Source organism: Festucalex cinctus, chromosome 6 (genome assembly GCF_051991245.1).
Source record: "Festucalex cinctus isolate MCC-2025b chromosome 6, RoL_Fcin_1.0, whole genome shotgun sequence".
NCBI lineage: Eukaryota > Metazoa > Chordata > Actinopteri > Syngnathiformes > Syngnathidae > Festucalex > Festucalex cinctus.
Window position 1 is genome coordinate 9,998,734 of NC_135416.1, and position 19,141 is coordinate 10,017,874.

At 39.7% G+C, this 19,141-nt stretch overlaps 1 protein-coding gene across 16 annotated transcripts in view; it reads left to right on the plus strand.

Annotated features, from left to right (window-relative positions):
• nfixa (nuclear factor I/Xa) overlaps positions 1–19,141 on the plus strand; it is a 142,693-nt gene that overhangs the window by 32,596 nt on the left and 90,956 nt on the right. For 14 of the 16 annotated variants that reach the window (XM_077523158.1, XM_077523156.1, XM_077523153.1 and 11 more), the window contains one exon: positions 16,906–17,437. In XM_077523158.1, the coding sequence (XP_077379284.1) occupies positions 16,906–17,437 (532 nt within the window). Of the gene's footprint in view, positions 1–15,450; positions 16,047–16,740; positions 17,438–19,141 lie in introns of those variants that run through there. The other 2 variants (XM_077523150.1, XM_077523145.1) reach the window with 2 other exon arrangements.

A 19,141-nucleotide genomic window follows, 5' to 3' on the forward strand; every position in this document is an offset into this window, starting at 1 on the left:
AGACATTGATACAAGTGAGGAAAAACATACACTACCCAGATACCCCCCCCCCCCCTCCTCCTCCTCACTTGAGGGTAAAGCCCGTTCTGCGTATTTATTTTTATATTCAGATGTTATGGATAGCTCCGGGAAAAGGCTGTCCCTTTTCCCAGCAAGGGGAATTAATACTGTTTGAATGTTTTCTCCGGAGTCTAAAAGGATGAATTTTGCAATGGAGTTTGGGAGGTTTGTAAGTGAAAACCTAACCACTGCTAAATAAACAAACTCGGCTTGATTAAACGCGACCCTTGTTTGTTGACTCTGTCCTGGCCTGCCTGTGGACACCTGTCTACTCTTTTTTTTTTTTTTCTTCTTTTTAAATGCACATGCATGCACCATGGTGAGAATGCACACATGCTGCGAACAAAATTAAAGAAAATATACACGGTTGGTGGTAAGGGCAACAAAATTAGATGGCTACAGTGTGCCTTACCAAGTTTCCTCCAATTGGGATACTGTACATGTGCAGTATATATATCAGAAAGGGTTCCAATAATAACATCAACTAGAAATAGTTATAGACAACAACAATGTCTTCCAGTTGATACTGGCATTTAAATGAAAATTTGATGATGAAAATATAATAACCTCAATCAAATTGCAACAAAATTTGTCTGACAACTTAAAAGTATGCTTACAAAATTCCAAATCAAAATGACGGGTTCCCAGGAATGCAAATATAGCATCAATGTCTTGTCATAATATTGATGTATTAAATTATTACAAAAAAAAAAAAGTTTTGTAACCTCCTGACTACCAGCAATTCAAATTTGTCCTCTGTAGTGGACCTTTTTAAACCTGAATTTCTCCCACCCAGTGCATACGATTGCGTTAACTCCTTTTGTGCTCTATAGAGTACATTCAGAGCTTTTCAATGATACCAAATGTGTAGGGGTGGGGCTTCCCACTTTTTAGGGAAGCGGAATAGTAAGTGTATAACACTTTTTATTGAACAAATTTAGGCTTTAAATGTTGTTAGCATGTTTTCTATAAGACTCTTAAGAACTTAAGAACACATTAAAGTATTGTTTGAATTATTTTAACTGTATTTGAGCCTAGCATTTAAGTTTTAAAAAATGTCCTCTGTAGTGGACACATAGCTTAAAAACAAAAACTTTTTTTTTTTTTTTTTTTTAAATTTCCTTTGCAGTATTCCAGTTACTTCACAAAGATTGGCGTATATCAAAATAAACATGATTGGACAATATCTTTTTTCCCGATAGTCAGGCGGATATGCCATTACAATCGGTAAAACGTTTTTTCCCTCCACATGTAATTGATACTGAAGACCCTCTCGCTTTATTATTTGTTAATTAATTTGGCTACAACTAGGAGTCCCAGTGGTGTCTCATAATTTCTATCGAATCAGATCACAACGTAATTAGTGAGCAGGATGATTGTGCATCGGTAGTTGCTCGCTTCGTACGTATCGTAAATGTGTCAAATTATTGGCCGTGTATCAAGATTTGTATTGCGCGTCCCAACCTCCTTGATTCACAATGCGGAGTGTCAGCCGTAATGAAGTGTTTGTGACCTTTTAGTGCGAGGCAGCCGAGGATAAACTCCTCTCATATTATCTGTCAAAAACCATCGCAAAAGAAGACAAACGTCTCTCAGAATGGTTTGTATTTAAGCCTCTTGGTGATAAAATCTCACAGGATAGATACGATCCTTCTTCACAAGATCAACCGTCACCGAAATTCATATGCGCTCCCTGCTTAAAACAACATGCTTTGCGTTCCTAACACCTTCCCCTGCTTTCCTTCTCCTTTTTATTACGTGTTGTCTTAAATTCGGCTGCTCCGTCTCATCTCCCATCTCATTTTGTCGACTTAAATCAGCCCAGTTTCTGTCAGATTCCTCTCTCTTTCATTCCCAGAGGAAGCCGCAGTATTATCTGGGATATGTTGGATTGGGACGGCTTAAAAGCTACTTCCTACCTGCTTGTCATCTAAAAATGATTTGACCATTCAGCAGGTTTTTTTTTCCAACGTCCTCGTGCTCGTCGCTAAGCGAAAAATGTTTGGTACACACACATTGGGTTTCTTTGGTGATGTGAAGGAATGCTAATGTCTCATAACCACATTACGGCCCTTAGTGGAAGCAAAGGCTATCTGGAGAATCAAATCTCTGGCTTTTCTCCGCCCCTTAGATTTAAAAAGTGCGTAATTTGGATTTTCCTCTCAAACAATAGTGTCATTGTATTCAGCAATATAGATTTTTTATTTTTTTTCCAGGAGGCAAAAGCACCAACCAAGAAAAAAAGGCCACATTTTTACTGTATTGACTTTGTATTTTTATAGGCATGTTAGATAAAAAAATTTAGATGCATTAGTAGTGCAAATCCGGAAAGAATTCTAACAGGATACAATCAGGGCCGGGCCGTGCCCTCTCTGACATGTGGCAGTGGAAAAAGGGAGCGAGGGATTTGCTGGCTTTATTATTAGGGCCTGCGAGTGTTGTTGATGGAGCGACTCCATGCGAGTTGACTCACACACACACACACACACACACACAGACAGCGGTGAATGCCACACTGAGCAGAGGTGTCAGCCTTGGCTGCTGACTCTATGAAAGGCAAACTCTTAGAAGTGTACGCTTGTGTGAGCGTGCGTGCGCGCGCCGCACTGAATTGCACGCGTGTGTGTGTGTGTGGGTTTAGTGCTGACGGCCAAGAAGCCTCGGCAGCATCTGACGTGGCAGCTCTTGCTGCTTTCGGTCCAGCTCGCTCCTTCTGGCGCACTTTCCTGTGATACTATCTTTTCATACAATCACATGTTTATAAATGGAGGCTGACTGGTGTTTGCGCATTGAGAATTGATAAACACAGCACCATTCATGGGGGAATAACGGCGCATCCAGGATATGCATTGCATAGGTCGAATTGTTTTCCAGTAGAAATGCAATAAGGAATAAAGTCAGTCGGTTTAAACTTTGGCCATGTAAAAAAAAATAAAAATATTGGCACCTGATGTAGTGGTGTCTGGAAAATAGCTTTATTTAGCTATTGAAATTCTCGACACGGTAAGGCACAAGACATTACAATCTAATCTAATCAGATTTCACACAGATCTAAGCATGTGAACATGTTAAATGAGAGTTTTCATGTGATTTTAAACTGCTACCAATTGCTGGATTAAATCCATAATAATTTGTTTTTTAAAAACTTTTGGCCCTGTATACATTTAAACCAATGTTTTCAATATATATTTTTTTGTTTTGTTTTGTTTTGTTTTTTTGTTCTGAATGTTTTGCCTTTCATACCTGTAAACGTTCAGATCCTCACAAATTGTAATGGGAACCCTGATTGTATGTTAAAAAATAAATTAATTAAAAAAAAATGGCCAAAGTCCAGTTGTTATCATGAAAAAAATAAAATAAAAAAATAGACAAGAGATGCATCAATAAAGTGTGAAAACTGAACTAATCAGGCTTTATTCTTAATTTAGTTTAATATTTAATTCTTTATTCTTCTTCTTTAATCTGAGTCAATGGTATTTGCGTTTAAAATTGAAAATTGTTCAATGCAATTTTTTGCCCATGAAAACAATTTTGAAAATGTGTGAAATTGAAGACTTTCCAAAATATGACGATCGTTAAAAGTTACCACAGTCGTCGTTATCATATGAACAAAATCGTTGTTAATATTTGATACTTCGCCACTTGGTTGCATAAAACAGACATACAAGTGGTATCGTGCACATGCAAATTGGAGCACTTTGAGTAGCAATGGGCATAATGATCAATTAGCTAGTTAACTGATCGTAAAATTTGATCCTTTTGTGCAGATTTGGCATTTTTATTTTTTTTATTTTTTTATTTTTATTTTTTTTTTATTTGGCAAAATTGAATGCATTAGTGGTGTGGGGGCGCTGTTGACTTGGTCTTGACTCATTTGTGGCTAGCTAAAGAACAATTTGTTGTCATCTATGGCCTTTATTATATACAACAGATTAAAATGTTTTTACAAAAAATACCAGTAGATTGATAAATTGTTTAAAAACAAGATGTGGATTTGGAGTGGGAAATGAGTTCTAAGTTTCACTTATGAAGAAATCTATAAAGTTGCATTCATAATTACCAAAGAGTTATGTTCTCTTTTTTTTAATTGGATATGCATCATGATACATCACTTTTCCCCCCCCCACCTATCCTTATTTTCTCCCGTTTCTTTTATGAGAAAGTCTTTTATCGAGGTGGATTTCCTCCGTTTTATGTCCCCTCTGAGGACATGTACTTATGACTGTCTCCCTGCGGCACTGCGGTGTTCGTGAGGTCTGCGCGAGGTGGTGGTTTGGGCCGGGGAAGTCAGCGAACGCGGTCGCGGAGTAGATAACCTCCCATCAATGTTTTGCGCGTGTGTCATTCCTCGCTCTTGTTTTGCTGCGCAATGGAAGACTAAAAGGGGAAAGCGGTGGTTTGAGGACAAAAGTTTGAAAAGGATCTAGTCTTTATACATGTGCGGTGCTGAAGGCTCTTTTGTTTCTCGCCCTGCATGCATTTGTCTGCATCCTCAGCGTCTTCCGGCCCGGCATGCTGCTCGCTCCGCAGGGAATGCCACTCAAAATGGGCAGAGCGACCTTTAACCCTCGAGCTGCCAACTCAAGACGCGCCGTCCGTCTCCCTTTGACCTAAACGCGGTCGAGCTTAGCAGAGATTAAGAGCCAACTCCGGGAGCGCCGTTTGAAACAGACACCTTACAACCCTAATGGGATCAAAGTCGGCCGAGAGGCCACTTGGAGCGGCCGCAAAGCCTCCGAGTCAACACGGAGAGACAGACAGGCAAGGCAGAGTGCGCAGGCAAACACCCAGCTCATATCATGCCACGGGGAGTGGGCACCGGTTAACCCTCGTGGCGCCAACCCCCAGCAGGCAAGGCTCCAGCTCACATGATAAGCAGAATTAAATCTGCAAGCTTCACTGTGATAGGACGCACTCACCGACGTGGCCTCTCATGCTTGGCATGGCTGCCTTCTCATCCGCAAAGTTGATTTTCATTCTTTCCTTTGTGGGAAGTCACATATTGCAACCTACATCAACCATCTTGTGCAGATATTTCATCGGACGCCAAAATGGATGACAACAATGGGATCAATGCAGTGGAATGCTCTTCAACTGCTGATTTGTTCACTTTACAAACTTTTCTTACTGAAAAAAAAAAATCCTTTAGTTGTCATTTAAGCGTGCAGGCCATGTTTATATTTAACTCATTCAGTGCCATTGACGACTATACTTGTCAAAGATCGATTTTTAACTGGGCTGGCAGTGAATGAGTTAAAGTCAACTTATTTTCAACTTCTAAAAAGGTCTAACAGCCAATGGAAAATATTTTTGATCATTTAAAAACAATAATAGTGACGAATAGTCGTGAGTCAATGCCAGATAATAAATGAGCTACTTCTTATGTACTCATTAACTCATTTGCACCCAAAAATGTATAAATACGTTCTATTTTAAATATTACCAGAGACGGATGTATACGTTTTTTTTTTTTTGTTTGTTTGTTTTTTTTTATACGTTTTTTTATACTAGAACATACAAAAGGCTTTGATGCAGCATCTGACCTGAAGAGGTCACTTTCAGCGAAAATGGCTGGGAGTGAATGAGTTAATGGGAACTGCCATTTGGATACATACTTGTCAAATAACAGATTTGCTCAAAGTTTTTTTTTTTTTTTTTATTCCCATCTGCACTCAAATCTTTTTTTGTTTTGAATACGTAGTTTATATGTGATAGGTGAAAAGACAAAAAAAGAAGTGGAGTAAATGTAAAGTCCAGTTATTAGCATAAATGCTACAATACTGTCATTGTTCCACATTGCTGTTGACTTGACAGCATACTATTTACATATATAAAAAAAATGCTTCTGTCTCCAAAATACTGTTATATAAAAGAATGTCAGAAATGACCCCGTTTCATTATATCTGAGTTGCAGTTTTGCAAAACCAGGGAGAGTTCCACACTGACTAGCGACGGAGATAAAGAGCACATGCAGACCATTACGACAAGTGCGGATGTTGAGCAGTTAGGCCCTGAGGGAGAACTGTAGCAACAATATAATGAAGGCAAAAAAGTGTTCGGCAGAGACACTGACGAGTTTGAGGTGAAAGAAAGAAAGTCGAAGGCGGGGTGGCGTAGACTGAACGTGCGAGGCGGGCACATTGGCGAAGCATTTTTTTTAATAAAAGGGCGAGGGCACTCTGCCCGGCTTTTGGAGAGAGGTTGGCATCCCGCCTCGCCCGCAGACAGAATGAGGAATAAAAGAATGAAGGGGAGAGAAAAGTCTCTCAATAGTGCATCTCTTGTGAGAGGAGACGCAGTCCTCGCCGGCTGCTCCTGCTTGTTTGGGAGGGGGGCCTATTGGGTTTCATTATCTGCTCCATTCTCTCTGTATTAGCTAACTATGAGGTCCAAGACCTCAAGGCCCCCCTGTGCTCCATGTGTGCTGCCCGTGGCATACGCCTGTCGGAGGTGTTTGCGGCGTGCACATCTATAGGGAAGCGTGAGACCTTCTGCTTGAGGCAAAAATCTGCCATCCATCCTTTTAAATTAAAAAAACTTTTTTCCAAGCTCTATTATTAACGTCAAAATGCATTGATTTGAATTTCATGTCCGAGCGATTCCGTTACACACAGACACCGTGCGGCCTCTGTTACGTCTCTGATACGACCTCAAAAGAATGAAAATGACCTAATCATCTATGTCCATCCTGTTTGTGATGATGCGGTTTGTACAGAACAGTGGCACATTGGGTGTGGAAATTGATTGCACAACAGCTATGTGACTCATTACACCGCATACCAATTAGTTTGAACGACTAAAGATTTTTTTTTTTTACCCGACCAAAATGTGATTAACAGCAAATCAATGTTAATTAATCGATGAAGTCATTGATAGTCAGTGGTCCCCATTCTCCAACCTTTTTTTACGCTACGAGCTTTTCACATAAAGACATATTTCAACGGGCCGACTAGGGCTGTCACTGTCAAATCGCTTTAAAATTGATTATCCTATTAATAATTCCATATCTTCTGTACATGAGCATTAAATAACAACAAAATGAGCCTATGCTAAATGTTTAGCAATAGCAACTCGTATTAGCGCAGTAACGATTACCGTTTAAAGTAAACAAATACGAAAAATGTATGTATGTAGTTCACACACATAATTATTTCTACACAAGTTGCTTTGAGTGGATACACTAATTATTATCTTCTGTGCACGAGTATGATTAAAAACCAACAAAATTATCCTACGCTAAACGGTTAGCAATCACAATTAACATTAGCGCGCTAGCGATTACCATATAAAGTAAAAACACGAACTAGCATTTAGTTCACAGTACACGTACATCATTAAATTACATATTTAATAGTATCTTAAAAGTCACTTACAGACAATGCTTCAACAATGCTCCAATGTGTAAACGAGTGTGTCTGCAAAGAAGGTCCATGGAGCACCATGGCGCAAACACGTTAATGGCGGAGCTTCGAGCCAGACATTTTTAATCGACCTATATTTAAAGTCGACTTGGTGGACTTTTTTTTCCCCCCATCCTTGTTCTCAATAGCACACAGTTGTCTGCGCGTTATTAAACATAGTTTGGCAACAAAGATGGAGTTTCACTGCTCTTCTGTCCTCGTTCCTCGCCGCCAGTCTTGAGATATTTCTGGTATGAATGTTTTAAAACTAGCTGTTACCAAAATAGCTAAAGCTAGTGAGGCTAACCTCTATTTTAAGCCACCAGCAGCTTATTTTTGTCCTTGTCCCAGATGCCAAAAACACGTGATTATCAGTTAGTCAACTTTTTTGTTGCGTACTTGACTGACGGTTTCGACCCCTGCCACCAACAAAAGGGCAAAAAGTCCTCCTCTCATGTTAAGCTGAGCGATTGTCTGCCTACTTTCCCATGCGACATGAAAGAAATGTAATGTAATATAACGTAAACACTGTTACAGGGTCGCCTATGTGCATTCACTTATACTGTATATGCTTCACGTAATGCTACACAAGCCCGTCTTTTGCTCTTCACTTCAAATGTTTGTAACCTGCAGGATCTCTTCCTAACGTATAATGTTGCCCAGTTGTGTTTAAAAGAACTGATAACATCAACTCTTGGAGAAACGCGCCTCTCTAATCCAGCGCGCTGCTATCTAGATGAAACGTCAGTTTTGCATTACCGGCGGTAAGTGTGTAGTATTTCGCTGTAGTCGGCTTTTCGGTTGCCACAAAATATTTTGGGTGTATGGAGTTTTGACTTTCCAGCCACCAAAACCAAAGTCAGAAAATCCCCTATTTATTTAACGGCGGTTGCAGATAAATACAATCAAAATATGGCGGGATGTGTTTATAATTAAGTGTATGCGGTGGTATTTATGCACAGAAAAACCACACGAGCTTCATGAAAATCCTAGCGGAATAAATGTGGATATATGAAAAATGGCGAAGAGCGTCTTTGATGTGCATTTGTCTTCTCGCACAAATGTGGAATATTCCATAGCTCGGCCAGGCAGCGGGCAGAAGCCGCGGCTTGCTCACGGTGCTCGCGTCTCCGGAGCCTTTTAACGTCTTCCCGCCCGCCGCCTCATGCCACTAATGGCTTCCAGACTTTCACACGTAGTAACGCTTCCAGTGTTTAAACACGCCTAATTACAAACAATGCGCAGACACGCTCTTAACATCAATCTGCACTGATAGGATGGGAGGACAGGAAATGCTTTTTGCCGACTTCCAGAGAATAGGTTGCAGCGGGAAGGAAGTGGATGTGAAAAGAAGAGAAGGTGAACGTGTGTGGTCTTCAATTAAAGAACGAACGACTTCAAGAAAGTTTCCAAAGAAACAGCGTAATGTCAACTTGTGCGTGATGATTTCATAACCGTGAGGCTTTTGAGGTTGCAAAGCTCCCTCAAAGTTGTCGTCGATATTTCACTCCAAGCGCACCTTATTTTCCCTGCGCTCCTCTTGGGAAGACAACATGGAAACTTTGCTGAGGCCACAGCTGCTTTTTTGCTTTTTTCAAATCTTCCAACTCGCATAATTTATGTTAAATGAAGACCATTTGAGAGTTTTAAAATGTGCTTTAAAAAACAAAAAAAACAAAAAAAAAAAACAGTATGGGACTTTTTTTGTGCCCACATACCAAAGAGGGGGGTGGGGGGAGCCTTCCAGTGCTTCCCTGCTATCACTCGCACACTTGTCAATACTGGATGTGATTTTGCACAGCAGATGTCAGGGATGAATTCCACTCATCACATGTCCTGACACGTTGAAACCTTCAACTCTCTTTCTGTGTGTGCGCGGGTGCGTGCGCGTGTCGTGTGTGTGCGTGTCAACTCTGGAAATTTCTGAAAATTCCACTCTTTTATAATATGCTCTCTGTGTGAAAGTGCGTGTGTGTGTGTGGGTGTGTGTGTGTGTGTGTGTGTGTGTATATATATATATATATATATATATATATATATATATATATATATATATATATATATATATATATATATATATATATATATATATATATATATATATATATTTTACCAATAGCATGACAGCTTTTTCATGTTGAGGAAAAAAAAAAAAACGTAAGTATCGGTATAGTATCGGTATCGGCCGATACTGCAAAGCTGGGTATCGGTACCGGTATCAGTGGCCAAAAAACGGTATCGGAACAACACTAATATATATATATATATATATATATATATATATATATATATATATATATATATATATATATATATATATATATATATATATATACACTGTATATATATATATATATATATATACACTGTATATATATATATATATATATATACACTGTATATAAGTATATATATATATATACATATATACATATATATATATATATATATATATATATGTGTATATATATGATAATGATATTTAATGGACTTTAGTTACTGCAAAAACTGACTTATGAAGAAGCCAGTGGCTAAAGCTATTTATACACCCACGTTAAAAGTATATTAAATAAAGTAGGTTTTAAAAATGTACTCAAATATACTGTGTTAATTTTTCAATAATTATTAATGAGTCAGCTTTTATAAACGTAGGTACAATAATTATACACAATACAATTCACACCTATATTATTTTATTTAATTTTTCTCAATTTATTTTAAATGCATTATTTCCTTTTATACCGTATATATATTTTTTGGATTTCAATCCTTTTCTGTGCTGTTTCATCCTTAAATGGAATTCATATGAAAATAAAAGTGCAAGATGAGAGTTGGCGAGCATCGTGCGGTGGCGTGCATGTGGCGGTGCAGCGTGCAGGATACGTGGCATCACGTCAACTCGTCTTTGTATCTATTTTGGACTCATTCCACAAGATAAATGAACGTCTTTCAAAATATTACATCTATAGACAGCCGTGCAAAGACAGTAAACGTTCAGCCATGTTTAATGTGTTTACATCCTTTTTTTTTTTTATTTTTTTTTTATTTTATTTTTTTGAACATATAAACAGATGAACAGCAGAAATAAAACAGAAAACAACAACAATCAAAAGAGAAGAAAATCCCAATAAAATAATCATTCAATCAATCATAACTTACATGTTCAAAAGGGAGTAGGAAGAAGTTAAAAACTTATCTAGTCCTACCCCTTTTACTCAATATATTTAAACTTATTTCATTATTAATACAATTTTAATTTACTAATTATTTTAAAAAAAAAAATAATAATAATAATAATAAATGATATATATAATCCAAGTTATATATATATATATATATATATATACATATATACATACATACATATACACACATATACACAAGTGCACTTAACATATTCACATTTACCAAAAACATATATACATAAATTTACTAAACATATACCATAATACCTATCTAGATCATTTACACATACTCACATGTACATGTATTTTTATTTCCCCAAAACTACCATTTTTATTATTTTATCACTAAATTCTGTTTCAAGAACCATTTTTATCCCTTCTATTCCCCCATTTTCCGTTTTTAAATGCCAAACATGGTGATTGTTTTAGTTAATGAAGAGCCTAACGTTGATGGCGGCGAGCGGCCGTTAGGCACGTTGTGTGCCTGGAGGTCAGTGCAAACACCAATAACGCTACTTCACGTTGGGTAAATCCAACGGCAAACGAAAGGAGGATTATGACGTATTTATTTAATTATTTTTGGTTGCACCTGCTTTGTTTGTAACGATTGTATTACAAAGTGCTGTCATTGAGTGAGAGACTTCTAAATGCTGCTATGAATCGACACACGTTTCCCCTACTTACATTGGGGTTTATTTGGCACGATGAATTTGTTAGTTCATAGTCAGAATTCAGTGAGAGAGAAATGATGTAGTTCATGGCAAGGCCCTGTTTAGGCCTAACCACACCTAACCACACTACCTCTGTTGACACCAAATACTGGTGTTACTGGTTCATTTAACATATTACCGGTGTAATTGTTTGTTTTATAAAATAGTCAGAATAACACTGTCTTTAAATATTCCTCTCCGTGTTGCTTTTGGCCGCTCCCAGGTAAATTTTCGGCGCTATGCAAGCCTCCGCTCGGCTCTCGCTCGGGAGGGTGAACCCTGTCGGGACGGGAGGGGGGCTCGTCTTGGCCGGCGGGCGGAACAAAGGTCGACATTTAGTGAAACACGGAGTGTGGCGTGCGCAGATAAGAGGAGCCCTCGCGTTAATGCCAAGCTACTGATCCACGTGCACACTGACTGCGGCGGTGCAGGCCCCCAGATATCGAGCACCTGGGCAAACACAGGAAACCATAATGGGTGGTGGAATTTTAAAGGGGCCAAATATTAAGAGATGACTTGCAATTGGACTTCGACATATCTAATCCAGATCACCTGTGTAACGTGATCTAAGCAGGGGTTCTCAGACTTTCTCAAACTACCTTGTGTACCCCTAAATATACCCGAGCATGAAATGTCTCTTTTTGGGAAAAGTTGAGAAGTGTTGCAATATTACATTTTCATTATATAGACAAAAAACAAAAAAAACAAAAAAAAAAGTCATGTTTTTCCAAGAAAAATCTTTATTTTGTAATATTGCCTATTCAAATTAATTGGAAGGAAGTCCATTTTTAAACAAGTTAGAGAAACATAAAAATAATATAACAATTTTAATGTGACAAGCCACTTCTCATTTATAAGAAGCAACCACATGATTTGTTGTTTATTTTTACTTCTCTGCTGAAATGATTTTTAAAAATTCAATTAAGCTGTGCACCATAATGGTGGAAATGTTTTTGAAAAATTCGTCTTCACCTCATTATTATTATTATTATTATTATTATTATTATTATTATTATTAGTATTATTATTATTATTATTATTATTTACTTAAAGGGATACTTGACTCATGGAGCCATTTTCAGCAGTAAAAAGTTCTGCTGAGGAATTAGTTAACGACCAATCATGGCTCACCTGTTTTCTGGGTTTGCAAACTGAGCCATGATTGGTCGTTACTTACCTATTTCCTCAGCACAGGTGTTGTCATCTCTCGTCGACAGAAAGTGGAGAAATTTGTTTTTAAAGGTACTAAATTCTACATGAAAAGTAATGAAGTTCATCAAATTCATTCTGGACAAAATAGGAACTTTTTACTGCTGAAAATGGCTCAATGAGTCAAGCATACCTTTAACAAGCAGGGGTGTGTAGACTTTTTATAACCACCGTACGTATGTTAGCCCGAACTATCGGCACCCGTCCCGGCCCAGATGGGGTTGGCGCCTTCCCCCTCCACGAGCCAGTCAGCAACACGCGCCCGCCAGCTCGCTTGCGACCCAGTTAGCCAAGCAGTCATCCGCCCGGCCAGCCAGTCAGCGGACCGGACTCGTTCGTGATCCAGACATTCACAGAGGGAGCGGGCCAGGCTAGCGCTGACGACGGCGGCCAGCGCCAAGCGGAGGACTCTCTCTGGCCGTTGGAAGGTGTTCCCACACAAACACGCAGGCGCTCGGTGCCATTGCACGGCAGACGGCTTGGCCCCGTTACGAAATGTCCGGGTCCTCAACTTTGCCGCATGACGAGCTCGCTGCTCCTCTTGCCGAGATTCCCCGGTCATGTCGATGTAATCCCTCGTTGAGTAATAATATCGGAGGGAGAAAAATTAGTAAATGTTCCAGGCTTGGATGTGGCATTTGCACAATGGAGGCCACGTTAAAAAGAATAAAAAATAAAAATAAAAAGACAAATGATGAGGAAAAAAGTTGTTCATAATATTGTAGAGCTGTCAAAATTAGTTGAGTAATCGATGAGTAAGCAACTATCAAATTAATTGACAATAATTTTGCTAATTGAGGAAAAATAAAGTAAAATATGGTTCTGTGCTACACTTTAATGCAAAATCATTTTTATCTGATTAATTGATAAATCAGTAGGATCTATAGAACAATCTGTTCTAAAACTTTGATAGTGACAGCCCTAAAATATTGTAATATTTTTCCATGTCAATTTATGACATTTTCACATAATTAAACTTTAGCCTCATAATATTTTGAAACTTTCATCGTATTATTGCAACGTTATTTCTTTTCACATGCTATTACAACTATATTGTTCTCAAATTATTTTTTTTTATTGTAGTGTCACTATATTCTTTTACATTGCCATTTTATTCTTGTAAATTATGCCATTTTTCTTCTTAATAGTATGTTGTTACTTCATTCTTTATTCTCTGTCAGCTTTGTAGTATACGCTGAGGTTTTTCTCACACTTTGACCATATTCTCATAAAACGACTACATTTTACATGCAATATAATGACTTTATTTTCATTTAAAAAATATGCTTCTTAAGCAATATTATGACTTCATTACTTCTCTCTCTGTCAAGGCGGAAGTCGACCCCAAGATTTTCTTTAACATGTTGTAAGTGCCCCCACTAGCCTAAATACAACAATCTGATTAATATTATATTTAGTGTATTTGTGTATTCATCCATCTCACGGGGCGGCCATTTTGCCACTTGCTGTCGACTGAAAATGACATCACAGTTGCTCAGGGCTCGGGGAATGACCGATCACGGCTCAGCGTGTGAAAGTCACATGACTAAACTTGTAAAAAAGGTGAGCCGTGATTGGTTGTTACCTGTTTCCTTCTGCATGCGATGGTGGAATGACATCATCTTACCGATGGAATGTGCAACGCTTCTCCCAGTCATTGGTGGTGTTTATCGCCAGAGAGACAGAAAATAATGTGAAAACAGCACAGAGAAAGCAGTCTATTCAAGTTAGTGAATGACAAAGTAAGATGGCCGCCGGTGGCTTCTTTGTGAAATAAATGCGTACAGCGCTGTCAGCTGCTGGGTTTGTTTTGAAACGGCAGTCAACGGCAGCCTTTCCAGACTCACTTTCTGTCTGTCAAGAAAAGTGAGTGTGGCTTGCCAGGCTAACAGTTAGCGAGTGTGAAAGAAAATGAATGCCACATATTTGGTTCGGAGTTGTTGTTTCTTGTTTCATCAGCCCGCTTCATAGTTCTTGGACATCAAACTATGTTGTGTTTGCTTTGCTAGCATCTCCAATGTGAATGCTAGCTACATTATCATAACATTCAAGTGTGGATGTTGGATGGATGCTAGCATCTCCAATGTGACGGCTAGCTACAGTATGATAGTGTTCAAGCGTTCTAATGGGACATTTCAATTATCCAAAGGCCTCTTTATGGCTGCAATATCGACTTGTCTGAACAATTGAGCTAGCTGAGGCTAATTCGACGAAGCCAATTCATTGTGCACACATTCCGCTAGCGTCATTTGCTAACTTTTGCAAGGCCTGCTTTGCTGCATTTTCAAACACGGGAGCATGTTTGTGGGGTGGGAAGGGTGGTTGGGTGACAGGCATTTTCACCCCCCCCCCCTCCCACCCTCCACCGCCACCCCCACCGCCACCCCCACCTCCTCGTCTCCTTGTTTGTGTGGCAAATCCGGGAGCAGCTGCTGGTCTCAGGGTCTAGTGGGATTTTTGGGCCTGTGTTTTCTCATGCCATCCAATGCCAAGGTGCTGTAACGCGAGCGGGAGGGGGGCTCTGGAGAGGGTCGTTGATGGGGGGGAGGGTCAGTCGGCAGGTGGCGTCTAGATTGGATGCATGTAAAATTGTTATATCCTCTGGACTTTGCCTTTTTGCACTAGATTGGAACTCGACTATTTGGCTAATGACTCACTCTCTCTCTCTCTTTTTTTTTCTCTCGCTCTTACTCTCTCTCCCCGAACCACCAAGCGCACCCCCCCCCCCCCCCCCATACACGCCCCCGCCTCTTTGCCTCTGCCCCTGCCATCACTCTTCCCACCCTCCTCGGCGCTGCGAGCGCGCGTATTGGCTGGGCCGCCCGTGACTGGGTGCCAAATAGGTGGTCCCTGCGCACGCTGGCACACTCTCAGTCAATGGGCGCCGGAGCAAAGTGAGGAGGAAGAGAGAGAAGGCAGAGTTGGAGGCAAAGAGGGCGAAAAAAAAGAAGAGCGGCACTCGGGTTTGCCAGCGCTCGCGCGCGCTCGTCCAACATTGATTCCGTCCTCTTGTTTTGCTTTTTTTTTTTTTTTTTTTTGAACTTCCTTCTCTGTCCAGCTCTCTCACCGTGTCCCTCTCTCTTATTCTCGTGAACTCTCCGTCTTTGCCAAGAGTTGCTTTCTATTTTTCTACCTTTTACTTGCTTACTTCATGCATTTATCCATGTAGTTTTTTTGAAATGTAAAGAAGTAGCTTAACTTCTTTACATTCTCCTTCTGTTGTATTCTTGGAACAACAACCCTCTTGCTCCTGCTACACTACCTCCTGTGTTCCTTTGCCGGTATTACACCGTGCCCCTTGGCTTTTTTTTTTTTTTTTTTGGGGGCTGCTTTCACTGGACAGATTTAGCCCTGCTTTCCATTTCACTTTTTTTTTGTTCTGTTTTATGACAATTTCTGCACATTGACTAAACTAAACACAATTTTTGTAATTTTATTTTTTGACAATCTTCGGGGTCAATTTATGATGAAAGAGCAAAATGGTAACTACCGTTTTATTTTTGTTTTGCATATATTCTGTTATGTTTGATATTTTTTTGTGCTGAAAATATTGATTTTTTTTAAATGTAGGCAAAATAATAGTCTATTGTCATTCTTATTGTTTGATGTAGAGCTGTCCAAATTAATCAATTAATCGACGAGTCGATCAAATTAATTGACAGCTATTTTAATGCTCGAGTCATCGTTTGTCTAATTTAAAATTGTCCAAATTCTCCAATTTCAGCCTCTTGACAGTCATAATTGTGCTTTTGTGTTCCTCAAAATAAGACAACTAATCGATTATCAAATTAATCAACATATATTTGAGTAATCGAATAATTGTTTAGAGACAAATTTTTAAATTACTAAACAGTACAAAATCACAATAATTGCTTAATAAACAGTATATGGGTGGGAAGGAAAGGTTTTGTAAAAGAAACTAAAATTGCATCCGATTAATCGGCGAAATAATCAATTTGATGCATATGATTGAAAGTCAGCCGAGGTGAGTTGATGAATGACTCGTCACCTGAAGTGTTTCCTTCAATGCGACGTCTGCCGGGGAGCGAGTGTCAGGCGCTCTCTCTCTCTCTTTCTCTCTCTCTCTCTCTCTCTTTCACACACTCTCTCTCTCTTTTTCGGGCGCCTCTCGTTCATTCCCTCGCTCCGCTCGCACGGAGCAGGCGCCGCTCCTCCATGCTGCGCGCCGGTGCTAACTGCCTCACCTCTCTCTTCCCGTCCTCCCCCCCGCTCCCCCTCTCCCCGTCCTTCCCTCCCCCGTTCTCCCCCTCCTCGTCCTGCTTCCCCCCGTCCTCCCTCTCCTCCTCCGTCCTCCCCCCGTCCTCCTCCTCCCTCATCCAGGATGAATTCCACCCCTTCATCGAGGCCCTGCTGCCCCACGTCCGCGCCTTCGCCTACACCTGGTTCAACCTGCAGGCCCGCAAGCGCAAGTACTTCAAGAAGCACGAGAAGCGCATGTCCAAGGAGGAGGAGCGGGCGGTGAAGGACGAGCTGCTGGGGGAGAAGCCCGAGATCAAGCAGAAGTGGGCCTCGCGCCTGCTGGCCAAGCTGCGCAAGGACATCCGGCCCGAGTTCCGCGAGGACTTTGTGCTCACCATCACGGGCAAGAAGCCGCCCTGCTGCGTGCTGTCCAACCCGGACCAGAAGGGCAAGATCCGCCGCATCGACTGCCTGCGCCAGGCCGACAAGGTGTGGCGGCTGGACCTGGTCATGGTCATCCTGTTCAAAGGCAGCCCGCTGGAGAGCACCGACGGCGAGCGCCTGGTCAAGTCGCCGCAGTGCACCAACCCGGGCCTGTGCGTCCAGCCGCACCACATCGGCGTGTCCGTCAAGGAGCTGGACCTCTACCTGGCCTACTTCGTCCACACGCCAGGTACGTGGGCGGCTCGTGTGAGGGAGGGGAGGGGGGAAAGGGGGGGCGGGCCCTACGCTCAAAACTTCACAATGTGGCTGGTGAGCGTGTGCTTGAAAACCTTACAAAAAAAAAAAAAAGAAAGGTTGTTTTCCATCATGAAGGCAAATGAGCATCCTTCAAAATGACACTTCCATCATTTTAATATTTAAAAAAATGTCACACATACAGTGGACCACATTTACATATTGTACACACTGTAACAGAATTATATAAAAATAAATCAATAAAATGGAAAGCCACTGTGATATTACATGTAAAAATAGCCATAAATAATCGTACTACATTTACATATTTTCTTTGTAATTTTTTTTTAACTTTTTTCATGTCGGTATATAAATATAGAAATGTAAAAAAAATCAAATAAAATGGAAAGCCACATATGTTAATGTATATTACATGTAAAAATCGCCATAAAATAATCTAATAACAAGGGCTGCAACTAACTTGTTTAAATGTTTTTAAATTGTCACAATTACAATGTAATACATTTACATATTTTCTTTGTAATTTTTTCCCCCCTTTTTTGTGTAGGTATATAAATATAGAAATCTAAAAAAAATTATTAAATTAAAAGCCACTTATGTTAATATGTAATATTACATGTAAAAATAGCCATAAAATAATTTAATAAGAAGGGCTGTAGGCTCCAACTAACAATTATTGTTTGTACTACAATGTACTACATTTACATATTTTCTTTGTAATTTTTTTGTTTTTTTACTTTTTTCGTGTAGGTATATATACTCACACTGTAACAGAAATCTTAAAAAATAATAATAAAGTGGAAAGCCAATTATGTTAGTTAATGTGTAATATTACATATAAAAAATAGCCATAAAATAATCAAATAACAAGGCCTGCAAATACCTATTATTTCAGTAATCGATTAATCTGATGATTATTTTTTTCAATTAATCGATAAATCAGATTCCATCCTTTTTCCCAAAAGCATTATTTGAAATTGACAGTGCACAAAATCAATTATGATTCAGTTAGCGGTTTGGCCTATACATGAGGAAGATTGGCAAAAATGTTGATCAAGCAATTGGTCATTTTTTTTGGTTCAAAACAAAGATAATCGATACGCTTTCATAAATCGCAGAATATTTACTGCTGAGGACCTGAAAATTTGAACATTTAGACATTTTAATAAAAAAAAAACAACAATAATTATCGATTAATCGTTGCACCTTGACTAATGACTGGATAAATGAAAATGTCATTGAAATGGAGTGTGAACAATTTGAGATTTTAATAATATAATATTTTCCCCTGCTTGCCATGTTTTTTAGTATTTGTTTACATGGCAACGTAGAACCAAATGGAGTAGTAATGTGTGTGTGTGTGTGTGTGTGTGTGTGTGTGTGTGTGGAGGGCACGAGTCCAACATGTCCTGGCAAGTCGGTGCTGCTTTTTCCAAGCGAAGCATTTTTGCGCCTTTATATAAACACGTCGTTTATTTTGTGCGCTTGCTTGCGTATTTTTACACCATCATCGCCACTGACAAATCAAACCGTTTTTTTTGTTTTTGTTGTTGTTTTCTCTAATTCTGATGAAAGTGCACGTGCCACGATAAAGGCCATCGTAGCCAGGGATTGTCGTTTGGCCACATCCCAGATGCGTGTGCGCGCGCGCGCTCGCGTGAGAGCGATCTGCGAGTGT